Source organism: Pogona vitticeps, chromosome 3 (genome assembly GCF_051106095.1).
Source record: "Pogona vitticeps strain Pit_001003342236 chromosome 3, PviZW2.1, whole genome shotgun sequence".
Taxonomy (NCBI): domain Eukaryota; kingdom Metazoa; phylum Chordata; class Lepidosauria; order Squamata; family Agamidae; genus Pogona; species Pogona vitticeps.
Window position 1 is genome coordinate 90,090,882 of NC_135785.1, and position 14,119 is coordinate 90,105,000.

At 44.4% G+C, this 14,119-nt stretch overlaps 1 protein-coding gene across 2 annotated transcripts in view; it reads left to right on the top strand.

Moving 5' to 3' along the window:
* Positions 1-14,119, top strand: part of DNAJB12 (DnaJ heat shock protein family (Hsp40) member B12) — a 42,174-nt gene that overhangs the window by 13,336 nt on the left and 14,719 nt on the right. For both annotated transcript variants that reach the window (XM_020783147.3, XM_078391365.1), the window contains exons 3-6: positions 1,605-1,750; positions 5,076-5,261; positions 10,226-10,305; positions 12,059-12,168. In XM_020783147.3, coding sequence (XP_020638806.1) covers positions 1,605-1,750; positions 5,076-5,261; positions 10,226-10,305; positions 12,059-12,168 — 522 coding nt within the window. The remainder of the gene's footprint in view (positions 1-1,604; positions 1,751-5,075; positions 5,262-10,225; positions 10,306-12,058; positions 12,169-14,119) is intronic.

Below are 14,119 nucleotides of genomic sequence, written 5' to 3' on the forward strand. Positions count from 1 at the left end.
GGTCTTGAAAAAGAGCCCACTTGGCCTAAAACAGGCCTTGTTCCCTCCAGAATGTCCCCAAATAACCAGTCCCATCTCCTGGAGGCTTCTTGAGTTGCAATCTTTTGATTTAGGTTCAGTTGTCTGGAAGGGGCAAGGCCTACAAAAACTGCCTTAGGGTTGAAATTTGCCCATTTCACTAAAGTCACTAGGATTTACTTCTTTGTAGGTACACAGAGGATTGCAGTTTTAGTCTGGTTAAATTATATTTGCTTGCAGATGAAAACTTTTTCATGTATGTTTTTAAAATAATATTTTAATGCTATTCATTTTGGTTTCCAAAAAGAGGAGGACCTTTTTTTTCATATATTGTTGCTAGTGCCTTTTGAACAGGATCTTGGCAGTAACATTTCAGCCTGGGTTCAGAGCAAAGCATAGCCAAAACATTTCCCAAATCTATTTTTAAAGTGTAAAACAGGTTTGAGTCACTTGGGGGCAGCATTTTTATTATGTTGATTTTGATCTTCCCATTTTCTGGACTAGTGACTTCTCCAAGCTCTGCTGTATTGTGTATTCATGTTTAAATCATTGGCAGAAAAGAGGCCAGCAACTGGGAGGCTTCAGGCATGCCTGAATCCATGGGGAGCGGGGTTATAGCTCAATGGCAACGCACACAAGCTTCTGTATATAGAAAGCCCTGCATATAGAAAGGGTTTAATCCTTAGCTTTGCCTTTTAAAAATAAATATATATCAAGCAGGAGAGGATGTGAGAGACCTCAGCCCCAGGCCCTGGAGAGCCGTTGCCATCCAGAGGAGGCAATCTTGGTTTAGAAGGACCACTTGTTTTTATAATGGGCATAAGGCAGCTACTTCCTCCCAGCCTGTTTATCTGAAGAGTTTGCAGATAGCTTTTGAACACCATGTGTTGTAGGGACATAATCTATCATTGCTACTGCATGCTTGCTCTGACCTCAGGACTCTTGTATGTATAGGCATCTTCTGTCACTGTAGTGCTGTGAGCACAAAGATATTATTGGTCTGTTTATTCCATTGAGATGAATGGTGACATGCTTGGAAGTAGGGAAACCACAGATAGAAACAAGTGGATAGGAGTCATTACATTTTCAAAGGTACATATACCCTAACATAGAAATCAGGGAAGAGGCATCTCCTGGCTGTATCGCTGTGGGGGTATATTGCCCCATAGCTTTGGAGTTTGTGGTTTATTTCTAGAAGTGATGTGAATAGAGCTGTTGGATGGGCCACAAGGGCAACACCAGATGGAAGGAGTTAAAATCAATAGTAGTTCGGAGCCAGCTGAGTTCAGGCCCTGACAGGGGTTTCAAGGTAAGTGAGATGTTTAAGGAGAGCTTTTATGAATTCCACACAAACACACACACCCAGTGAGTTCCCACGGCCAAATGGGGATTTGAGCCTTGCTCTGCAGAGTTCTAGTCTATCACTCTATCCACCACACCAGTGGTCCCCAACCTTTTCCCAACCGCGGACCGGGGGGGAGGGGGGACGTGGCACGTGTTAGTTTAAATTTTATTTTAAGGGTATATGCAAGATAAAGTTACTTAATAAACTCAAAGTTTCATCTACTAATCTCCTCAACCTTTAGGGTGAAACAGTGTAAAGACTACTATGAAATTCTGGGTGTGAGTCGAGATGCCTCTGAGGAGGACCTCAAAAAGGCATACCGGAAATTAGCACTGAAATTTCATCCGGATAAAAATCATGCACCAGGTGCTACGGAGGCCTTTAAAGGTAAACAGTAGTTTGTTTGTTTGTTTGTTTTCATTTCAAGAGCCATTTCACACTTTGAAAATCTTGCATGGGGTGGGGAAAAAGCCAAACAAAAGGGGGCTGAGGTTCAAAGATTGCTCTTTATTGGGGAGAGGAGGGGAAGAATGATAGTGTGTTGTCTGATGGTATTGCAAATGGTCTAAACATTTTGTGTTGGGAGGCAATTATCTCATTTATTTCAAAATCATTCTGGTGCAGAGACTCTCTTACATTTTGTAGATACAGAGTGAAACTTTCATGGAAACTATGTCACATAGAAATAATTTGAAAACGGTGATCTTCAGGAAGGTTTCTTCACCTTCATACTTTATATTATTATATTTACTGTGGGCTTTCCTAAGAAGTGGATGTGTCAATGATGGGGCATGAAGCAAGAGAGGCCTTTATGCTCCTTAACGGGGCCATCTTCCATAAGGTTATCTTTACTTACACCCATTTCATTGCACCCTTTATCCTTCTCACGTTAGCTTGCACATGTCAAATGACGTTCATTCCTTTGGTTTTAGAAAGTGGAAAGAGACATGCACCATTCTCTTGAAATGGCTTAGTTAATATTTTTCTGCCACAGACGTCAGCTGCTGCTTTAGTGTTCCATTTCCCAGTGACAGCTGATAAGTGTGACACTTCAGTCTTCAGACCTTGCTTTGATAAATAGTGTTTCTTTGCTTTTTTGGAGTAAGTTTGTAAGAACATCAGGACTTTGCTGGATCAGAATGTAGAACCATTGCCATTTGTAGCCTCAATAAATGTAAATTAGAACAGAAGAATACAGCCAGTTTTTGATGCACATTGCCAAACTAGTAACTTTGCCACTTGAGTGTTCTTGAAATGTTTAGCACACTCCATTCTGAACATTTTGGCTAATATTTAAGGACCACTTTTCCAGTGAAAGTATAGCCCTGAGTGCTAAAAAGCAGACCAAATTTTTAAAAATTGTTGCAACTCCTTGAAAGAAATTCAAACCAGAGGTGAGATTAGCACAGTTCAAGCATGCATCTTAGAGACATAATTGTTTTTTGGCCTTAAAGATAGCAGGAGTTACAACCGCACAGCAAATTACATGAGTAATGAACTCAGTGAACTTACAGCATTGTGTAAAAAGACTTCCCAGTTTGTAGGTATATGATCCTTAGGGTTTTTTCCATTTGGATTGTTTACACTGTGCCTATAACATAATGCAGATTCAGCTCTGTACTCAGGTTTCATAAGACTGTGGGGTTGTCAGTGTTATGTCTACAGTTTAATCATGAAAGTGTCCATCAGTCCTAAACATCTGAAGACTATAGAGAGGAACATGGAGCCAAGGACAATTTTCTGTAAAGAGAGAACAAAATTGAGAAATACCGGACGTCAAAAGAAAGAAAGAATTACAGTTTGTACTAGTAGTGATTAAGCTGCACCCGAAGCAGAGTAAATAATGCAACAGAGAGATGGGCTGAGAACAGTGTCTTGGGTCTAATTTGATTATTATTTTTCCATAGTGACAACACCCCTTCAGATAGCCTCTATGCCTGAGGCCTTTGCAAAAGCTTTACTCACCATTTTTAAAATCTGAGTTGCCAATATATATTTATATTTGAATATTCTGTTTGTTTGCACTTCTTGATACTGCAGCATATCTATTAGCATGGCGTTTTTTTCAAGAAGTTTTTCTAAGGGAGAACAGTCAGCTGTTTATCAGGACTTGACCAGGCTACAAGCTCAGAAGAAAGTAATTCTGTGAGGATGGGTAAAATGTGACACTCCAGATAGTGTTGGATCCCTCACCATTGACTATACTAGACAAGACTGATGGGAGTTGAAGTCCAACATCACTTGGAGGGCCACAGATTGCCAGTCTTTGGTGTAGGAGGAAGGGGAAAGAAAAAGGACATTTAAAAAATAATGATCTGTAAAGACCACAATTCAGAGTTAAAATAAAATGTTGAAGTCAGGCTTAGCTAGTTGCTGTTGGGTCCCAGTGAAATCAATGCAAAAATGTTGCCATGATCACATCTTGTCCCATTGATTTCAGTGTGGCTTACAGGCTACATTCTTCACTTGGATCCAAATGAAGACTTGTGGACTTGAGAGGACCTACTAAATACCGTTTCTTGTAGACCCAAATCACTCCATCTAGCTGTATCTTAATTAAAACTGCCTTTGAGTTACTGCTATTTGTATGCTCATTAGATCCCATCTGCTGAAGTGGTGCGGCACAGTTACCCTGTGAGGGAAAGTACTCATCCACTGACTGATTAGAATATAAATGGCTTGTACCATAGATCATATTAGAACTGCAGTGGTGACACGACAACGAGAGTGCATGAATGCAGCCAAAGGCCTGCAAAGTGAAGGCATTTGTCTTGGAATGCCTTCTAAAAGAATTGCGAGGGGAAATGCACAGCTTCAGACAGATTTGAATTCAATATAGCAGAGCTTTCAAGCAGAGTGTAAGCAGATGCCAGATTTTGGAAGACTGTCCCTCCCCCCATCCCAATGAAGCCCCAGTGGCACCTCGGGCATACTCCGCTGTCTTGGTGGGACCCTAGAGCCCCCTCAGCAATGCACTCTCAGGCCAGGCAAAAATCTATGCTCTTTGGATCAGGCAAAAAAGCCACAAATCCCAGTCTCGCTGCAGGTAGAAACCCCCACATACCCACACCCACGCTCACCACATATCTCACCCTATGTGTAACCGACACTCCACCTACATACAGGTCCACCTTAAGCCTTTTGTTGTCACCTGACAACAACTGTGACTGATGATGGCTTCAAACACATGAACCCATTTACACTAATGAATTTTAGAAACCAAATGCCACCCTTCCCAAGTAACTGACCTCTCAAGTTTCAGGCATAAGGGTTTCATGATTTTGGAACTGTGGCTCTGGCAAATGCACATCCACCATCTTCTTTTATTATTATAGGTAAAATTATTGATTATTCTTGGCCCACAAAGAGTTTCCCAGGTGATTCTGGATAGCCCCTCATATGAGTATCATGATAAACTATGCTTTTTAAACAGGCTTAGCACATATAGGACGGAGAGTGCTGCAATTATTGGTTAGTATTCAACTAACTTTTCCAGAGTGCTCTAGGCAGCAAGGTGAGCAATCTCCCTTACAACCCTGTACTGTAGAGAGGAGGCAAAGGCTGAAAGTGACGGGGTTATCCAAGACCACCCCATGAGCTTGTGCCTGAGGGAAGAGATGAACTAGGCACTTCCCGGTTTCCATGCTTCTCCATGGCATCCACCATTGGCAGAAGAAAAGCTCTAACAATGTTCTTCTTTCTTACATTTTAGCAATTGGTAATGCTTATGCAGTGTTGAGTAACCCGGAGAAGAGGAAGCAGTACGACCAGTTTGGAGATGCAAAAGTCAGTCCCACGCGACATGGGCATGGCCCTACAGACTTCAACCGAGGGTTTGAGGCTGACATCTCTCCTGAGGACCTCTTTAATATGTTCTTTGGTGGAGGTTTTCCTTCTAGTAAGCCTATAATTTTTAATCTTTTTGTGAAGGTGAAAGTAAAGGGGTGTGACTAGTTGGTTTCCTCCTCATTTACATGCCAGATGTGTAGTGTGGCCCGGGTAAAGCCAGGTAACCCTGTTTGTCCTGCTTAGGGGGTCCATGTGGACTGAAACACCAATCCTTTGACAGATGCTGTGAGATGCCACATGTGAGGCTATCTTAGCAAGTAGGCCAGTGGATATGCAATTCTCTTACACCCATGGACAAGATATTTGATGGCAGCCCTTCGGCTACGTCAAGAAGAGATAACTCTTCTCTACCTTGGCAAGAAAATGAAAAATTGCCTGACCCAATAAACCTGTCAGGAGTTGTTTACAGGTGTGGCTGCCTTGAATTATCTCCAGCAGGTTTCCAGTGCTAATGCAGCCCTGTGCTATTGTGGTCAATAGTTGGGTTTCAGTTGAGAGAAAAATTCCCATTAGGCGAATTGAAATAGAGCATGGATAGAAGGGAAAGTGAGGTAAAATTCACTTTCTGCCTGCCCAGGGCCTCATCCGCCCAGTAAAGCAGAGATGCCACTGGCCTCCCTTCATGTCCTGCAGACATGAAGAATGAGTAGCTGTCCGAATTCTGTAGGACCACAGCTTTTACCAGCCATAGCCACAGTGGCCTACGATGGTGGGATGTTGGGAGTTGCAGGCAAGCAGCATCTGGAAAGCCACATGTTTCTCATCTCTGGCGTATACTGTAAGGAGGTGGTCTTCTCCAAGACCCATCATTTTTCTCCAGATGCTGGAAGGGTCATAAAATTTGAGAGCAGAAAGACCCTTTCCTTTGGCTAGAAATCTGTTGGGGTGTGTGTGTGTGCGTGTGTGTATGTCTGAGTAAAGGTTGCCTTCCCCACAGCACGTAGCTTGGGTGTCTTGCTTGAGTCATTTCGAACAAGTTGCTACCCAGGTCCCTTTTCTGCTGTGCACTTGCTCTCTTTCTTTGTGGCATGATATTGTCTGGCTTTGATGGGAGGTTAAACTGTTCTCTGCTGGTTACTTCTGCCTTCGTGGACAGGACTTGGTTGGAGGGAGGATGGTCAGCAAAATAAAATAAAACTGCTCTGCCTGCAGTCCTGATGCTGTCTATGTTGGTTTTTGTTTTTCATTTGCAAGAGGACCATCAGCTAGTAAGAAGTTGTCTAATCTGCTTCTTTTATCTTAACCTGGCAAGGAGAGTAGGTTACAGGAAATTGCTGTGGGCGTTGCCATGTCTAGGCTAGTTCTAGAGCAAAGGTTGGACTGGGTTAACACCACTGATGGGCAAAGTGCTCCTGTGGGCTGGAAGCTCCCCCTTAGACCTCCCCCTTAGACTCAAACCCAGCCCTCTCATACACACCTCCCAGCCCCCCCCAACAGATGCCAAAAAACCCCTTCACATTTTTGAAAAAGGTTTCTCAGAAAAGTCCCTTTGTGCTGTCTAAGAGGGTGTGCAGAACCATTTTGCCAGGGCCTGCCCCCCCAGCACTTCTGCTTCCCTGTCTGGTTAATATTTTTGCCAGTCTTTTTCATATAAAAAAAGTTGTTAAAATAAAATATCTTGGTGGTGGGATGGACCCATGAGAGTAGCTGAGGCACTCTTTGATCCCATGGCAGCTCTAGGACTTTGGGAAGATCTGCATCCGTGGTTTACATGAAGACTAGATGGGCTGGACAGCCTTTCCAGAGGCAGTGGGCTGTGACTGAGAAAGCTCAGTTTCTAATATTGGCCTTTTTGGCTTCCTTGGGAGTTACAGTGCTTAATATCAACAACCGTGAGGAGTGGGTGGGACGGGTAGCTATTTTGTGGGAGAGGCGCTCTGCCTAATATCAAGGTCCTAAGCCATTAAGGGCTTTACAGGTTATGCCAAGCACCTTGAGCTGAGCATATGAGCTAACAGGGAGCCAATGAAGGAATGCCAAGAGTGTTCATATCTGCCTGGTGCCTGTGATCTGTCTGGCCACCACATTTTGGCCCTGTTGAAGTTTCCGTACTAACTTCAAGGTCAGCCCTGTATAGAAAGTTTTACAGTAGTCCACTTGAGATTGCCAATGCATGAACCACTGTTGTTGGGCAATTCTTCTCCAGGTAGGAGCATACTTGGGCAACCAAAAGAGTTGATAAAAGGCACTCTTGGCCATAGTACATATTTATACCTTCATATCTGGGTCCAAGAATACCCCTAAAACGTGGAGCCAGTCCTTTTGGTGGGAGTGTAACCCCATTGAGGGCAGGTAGGTTTCCCTCTAACCACTCCAGCAATCCTCCCAACAGTAGGATCTCTGTTGTATTGGATTCAGTTTCAGTTCATTGTGCCTCACCCAGCCCATTATCAGCCTCTTGCAGTCTGCTCACTTCTTTAGTTCTGTAATGACTTGTGCCAGAAATTGTACTGAAACTCAGCTTATTGAACTCTGAATTGGCAGTTAATTCTTCCACAAAAGGAGTACTGTAATGCAATAACTCATGGGGCAGAAGATGCATGGGGCAGGAGACCACCCTAACTTCTCCATGGCCCATAACCATTGTGAGTCCTTAACTGGTCACTTGGCTGGTGTTTGTGATCAAACAAAAGGCTTCCTGCTGAAGTAGGGCTCCCATCACTTCCTAATTTCAAATGAAATGTTTTTGCATGCCAGGAATGTTTTTATTGAACTACCATCTCTGCTCTAGTTCAGGTATAACAACTGCACTTTGTGGATGCTTTATGCTGCCTGGACATTACAGTGACCATGCATGTTCATGTCATCCCAAGTGTTAAAGATTATTCTGTTGCCCTGTGTATTCGAGGTAGGAAAGTAGCCTTTGCTGTAGATACTTTTGGCATCCTGGAGATATTTACATCTCAATTTTCTCACCAGCATGAAGATTTTTTTGCTATAAAACTGGTGTTTCACTGGAAGAGCCTTTTGGCTAGAAGAATGATATGAATGGTAGGCTCACCCATTATATGGATTCACAAATAGTAATAAGACAACACTGAATATCCCAGTTTGTGGATGAACTCAGGATCAAGGAATTTGTCATCATTGTGTCTCGGAAAAGAGTGAATTGTGTCAATTGGTTGAGCAGGGATGATTCTCCACATATTTCAAAATCATCATACAGATGCACAGAAGTATGTTGAGCAGCAGCCTAGGGCCCCAAAAGGACAAGCCCACAATCTATTTCCAAAGCATCCATAAATAGCCATGCGTACTCTTTGGCTTCTGTCTCTCCCGTATCTCTTACAATTTTGGGCATCCTGAGGAGTTGGAGGTCCAGGAGCTTTGTTGGGATTCTGATTGTTGTTTTTTTGGCTTGAGGTTCAAAGCCACTTAGGAAACCCAAGAACTGAATAAGCGCATGTACTCCTCTTCAGCTTCCCAAAGCTTTTGACTGCCTAACCTTATTTGTTAAATTTATGTGGGCTTCTACTTGTTATCCCCAGTAGATTCTTCTGCTCCATCCTAAACATTTAGTTACCTAGCTCAGCATGTCTTAGAGTCCCAGCTTTTGAAGCACTAACTGTCCACCATACCACCCTGAACATCTTGATCTCATACGATTTTGGAAGCTAAGCACTACAGGCTGGTTAAAAATTGGTTGGGGAACCACCAGGGTGTACCACAAATCTCCAAGCAGGACTGAAAAATAATCCTGCCTGAAACTCACCCTGGAGAGCCATTGCAGCCACTCCAGATTGAGAGTCCTGGGCTAGATAGGTCACTGGACTGACTCAGTCTAAGATTGCTTCCTATATTTGTCAATTAAAGAAAATTGGAAGCTTCTGGAGCCATCTGAGTGTCCTGCTCTATATCAAGGCTGCCAGCTTCTGATGAAATCCAAAAGTGGACAGCGTAGCGAACAGAGCCCAAGTAGCAGGAAAAAGTGGAGGGGAGAGAAAGAGAGAGATGACACATCAGGAGCCATGAAAGGCAGAGTGAGTGAGCCAGTGGGGCTCCAGAGAACTGAGGAAGGGATTTGTGGGGGGAACGGCAGGGAGTTATACTTATCTGAGTCTCCCTGGCAGGCCCCACCCTTAATAAAGAGCCCAAAGGAAGAAGACACTGGGAGTGCAGCGTCCCTGCCCCTGCCCGCAGCAGGAAGCCTCCGAGAGTGGTGGAGTCTGCCTGGAGGGAACGCCGGGGAGAGCCGCGTGAGATGAACCCCCCCCTGGGTGCCAGACCCCTTTGGCTAAGGAGGGAGTGGGGTGGCCACTACCAGAGGATGTTTATCTTCAGAGGTGTAAAGAGTAGCAGGCGGGGAGGGGGGGAGGGCTCAGGGACCTCCCAAGATCCAGTTGTACCACTACCTTCTTCCAAGTTCACAATTGATACTGGATTCCCTCTCAGAAAGGGAAAGCGATTAGTCAGATGGTGCTGAGGTCTGCTGTTTACCATGTGCCTTCCTACATCCCCTGTCCTATAACAGGGAGCGTAAAGGGACTTGAAAATAAACAACATTGTGCAATTCATTTGATTTGAACAATGTCCTTATTAATAGCCTAGGCACTTTAGCAGTTGTCTCTTAAGCAGTGTGCCTGGTATCTTTACAGAAGCAGTAAGTGGCAACTTTCCTTCGTATTTACTTCCAATGACAGATCAACCAAATACTTGTTGGTGGCTTAAACCCCCAATGCTAAATGTACAACATAAGAGCGCACCTCGGTGATTTCAGTGGCACCTAACTTCCATACACTGTGCTCCAGATCTGCAAGGAGTCCTACTGAAAGGGCTTTCCTGTCGCAGGCTTCTGAGCCACCCACTCTATTAACTGTACCATAATAGATTCTGTCCTGTCATTAAGTGCCTCTCATTATCATCCTCCAGACTCTTAGCATACTTGACAGCCTCTGGTTAAGCTCCATTCCAGGAATGGAATATTTTGAGTTCTGTTGCAACTTCTCCATATCCTGTCACGGCTAGTTAACACAATGTTTTTGGCCACTCCTAACCATTATTTCTTACCTACAGGTAATGTCCACGTATATAGTAATGGCCGGATGCGATATACTTACCACCAGAGGCAAGACAGGCGAGAGCATCAAGGAGATGTAAGTTGTAACAAAAAGGAAGAGAGAGTAAGACTATATCAAAAGACGCACCGTGACCTGCCTGAATAAAAATGACATTCTTTTGAACTTCCTGTTACTTTCTCACTTTGCCAGCCAAAAAGTACAGCACAACACCGAGCTTTTGCTTTTGAACTGATGGTGGCCCTGGGGACAGCAGCCTCTGCCCTTAAGACTTGGCGGACAAGTAGAGATGATGTGTAGAGATGGGCATGAATGGCCAGTTTGGTGCTTTGTGCCGGTTTGTTTATCGGCCAAGCAGGCGTTTGGTGCTTCCCAGCCCATTGGGGCACTACCTCTGAGTGGGCACCCGCCAGAGGAGCTGGGACTGGGAAGCACCAGATGCCTGTTCAGCCACTAAATGAACCAGCACGAGCCAGTGGTTCATGCTCATCTCTAATGATCAGTGAGTACTTGCCCTTCCTAGTGCTGACGTACCACTATTTTCCAAATGTACTGAATGAAGTGCCTTTTAAATTATGCTTTCTCCAATCCACTGAGTGCCTGTGAGCTGCATGGCAGAAGCCCCTTCAGCGTCCATGCTAATCACTCCATTATTTAATTATCCCAAAAGGAATGTTTCTGGGTACAGCCTCTCCAGCCTCGATTCATCTTTAAGCTGTGTCACAAAATTGGCTGGGAGTGTTTGAGTGAACACTTTCAAGTCAATGATCAGCCTTCAGCCTCCTTGATCACTTTCCAGCATAGTTTGTGCTTTCAAGTATATTCTAGCTGGGGACTGGAAAAGCTAATTTTCTAGACTAGCACTCCCACTTTCCACAGTTGAGGTTCAGGGAGGGGGGAAGGAATGCTGAAAATTGTAATTAAAAAAAATTAACTTTTCCAAGCTCTGACTAGCAACCAAGTGTATTGAACAGAGAATCTAGAGAAATATGGTGCAAAATTTTAGGTCATCCTGACAATCCTCTAGCCACTTAGAACAATGACACCTCATTTCCGTTATGCTTTCTGCTCAGCAGACTGCCCTAGATGCTCTTGTCATCTAATCAGGGGAGATTTCTCTTGTTTGTTTAAATGATGTTGTAGCCTTCTTATCCCACCAGTCAACAGGAAGTGACAAAAATAAGTCATTTCTGGATCTCTTGTTTGCAGATCTTTAGCCTCTGTCCCAGCAGTACTTGATGAAATGCCAGGCAGCAGAACCCCATTTTCTCTCCTACTGGCTCAGAGGACTCCCCCTTTTCCACAAACCAAGTGCTCCCATTACTGGTTCCTTGGTCAGGGCTGCTATGCTACTGTGACGTGTGGAGGTCTCTTGGGGTAGCATCTGGGGAATGGTTCACACACCTACAGTTCATACACTGCCAGGCTTGCTCATGTATAGTGTTTCCTTTTCAGTACTATAGCATAAAAGCTAAGAGGCTGTGCTGGGACCTGGTATGTTCCTTGTTCCAATCTCAGATCTCTCACAACGTCTCTAAAGGCACCAGGCCAGGCATTATTCTTCCCCCTCCTTTTCTAAGAGGGAGATAATAATGACATCCACCTACCTGTCAGAGTTGTTGCAGTGAATAGTGAGATAATGTATGCAAAGTGCTGCAAAAGAGCTAAGCGTCATCACAGTTGTAGCAGTGAAATCTTTACATATATTAAGCCTGTTCTTCCCTCTGTGGATCCAGGGTTGAAAGACATCCTGTTCTGACCCAGAGTGGGGAAGGGCAAAGCGATCTTGTGAATGCAAATGCACTGACCGCCTTCCCTTCTTCCTCCCTAGGGTGGCCTTGGGCTGTTTGTCCAGCTGATGCCTATCCTCATCCTCATCATTGTGTCTGCTCTCAGCCAGATGATGGTCTCCAGTCCACCTTACAGTTTGAGCCACAGACCGTTAGTTCCTGTTACTCTTTTACCTCAGGCAGTTCGAGAGGGTGTGGGAAGGGAGGGCAGGCCGTGGTGTGGTTTGCCAATTGAGGGTCAATGTTTATGTGTTCTTCCCCTTGTGTTCTGCCTCTGCTTCTCATCTTGTAGGTGTCTCCTGGCTTTCTGTCAGGCCACCCAGGATAAGAACCAAGTAAAACATTCAGGTGTTCACCTGACAGAATTCTAAAGGCAACTCCTGTATCTTCTATAGCAACATTGGGAATCTGTAGCAACATTGGGAATCCAAAGCAAACCCTATATCCCTGTGCCCAAAAAACCCTGCCATCAAGTTTCAGCAACAATTGTGGGATAACCCTTTTAAAGCAAGTTTGCTTTGAATGTATGGTAATGATTTGCTGCCAGAATTCCAATGCAAGTATGAAAAATCCCATTTAAAGCTTGAAATATTTTTCACCCTCCGCTGTACTGATGGAGACAGGATGTGGGTGTCTTGCAGCAGGTACTGGGGTGACAAGATTGGTCCCTGGGCCCACCAAAATGGCCTGCCTTGTTCTATTAAAATCTTCACCATAGAAATATGTCTTAAATAAGGTTGTCCCTTCAGGCAAAAAAAGTGTGGTTGTTTAAACCCCATTATAAACGGAATGTGTTATTGACAAGTCCCTCATTTGTGTTCCATTTCAGGTATATAAGGGTTTTGGTTTCTCTTGTGTGTTTTGAGGTGATACTGATAGCATTCTGGGCTTCAACCATTTGCCTAAGTTCATATTAAAATGGTCTTCCCATTCCTGCAAGGCTGTGAGAGAACTCTGCTTCTTTCCTGCCTTCAGCCCCATCAGACTTTGCCCCGTGATTTTGATCAGAGGCTGTTGACTCCAGAACAGTCAAAGGACAACAAAACTTGGCATATCTGTGACAAAGTGCCTTTTCTGTCCCATGTGGACGTTTGCATGCGGTTGTAGTAGTGGCTGAGTGCACAGCCCTTGCTTCCAATGGTGCTTGTAGTGTCGTCCGCTCCAGGAAGATAGGCAGAGCCTCCCTGAGCAATGTCCAGTTGCACCAGTTGAACAAGGTGCGGACTGACAAAGGGGAGGGGAGGAGAGGAGCTGTTTTTTGTCAAAAGTGCTTGCGAACAAGGACAACAGTGCTGGATGCTGAACACCCTTTTGCACCCTTGCAGTCCTTCATGAAGAAGATCAAGGGCTGCCAGTGGATTGGATCTCACTGTATCATGGGTCCCAGCTTTTCCTCCCTCCCCCTTTTCCCTCCCCACCTTCAACCCGGCCCTCACAATTTGTGCCCATTGAGTCCAGTAGAAGGGAAAAGATACCAGACCCCTGAGCCTAAGAGCAAGGAGGAGCATCTTTCTTTCGCTGTCGTTTTTCAGGTTTTCTTTCCTTTCCACTTTTTCACACTGGAAAAGAGCAGTGAATAAGCAAATGAGAATCCTGACAATGAGGCCAGCTTGTAAAATAGGGGTGCAGTTTGGCCTTCTGGTCTCATCCACTAAGTAGCCAGCTGGGGGAAGCATTTGCCACCAGTTATATACACAGCGTAGATATTTTTGCACTTTGTGAAAGATGTGGCTGTGCTTATCCATGTGATCTGTATGCTGGGAAATGCTTAGAGTAGGTGAGATTCCTGTGATGTATGTTTCCCAGACATGCTATGTCAGGTTTCTCAGGTTTTGTATGGCTAGGTGAAATGTGTCGGCACCACCCTATCAAGCAGGGTGGAGAACCTGAGGATTCTAGCAAATGTCTTGGGCATTTCACCAGGAGCTGCGGGAGGCATGCCACTGTCTTAAAATATGGTCAGGCACTCAAAGGTCCAAAAGGGAGGGTGCCTTTGTGCCTGTTTTAAAAATGCAGGTGTGTATAAAAAATAATCAAGGTTGATTCCTACTTGAAGCAACTGGAAATAAAATCTGACATCATATGAGTAGTAGTACAAGAAG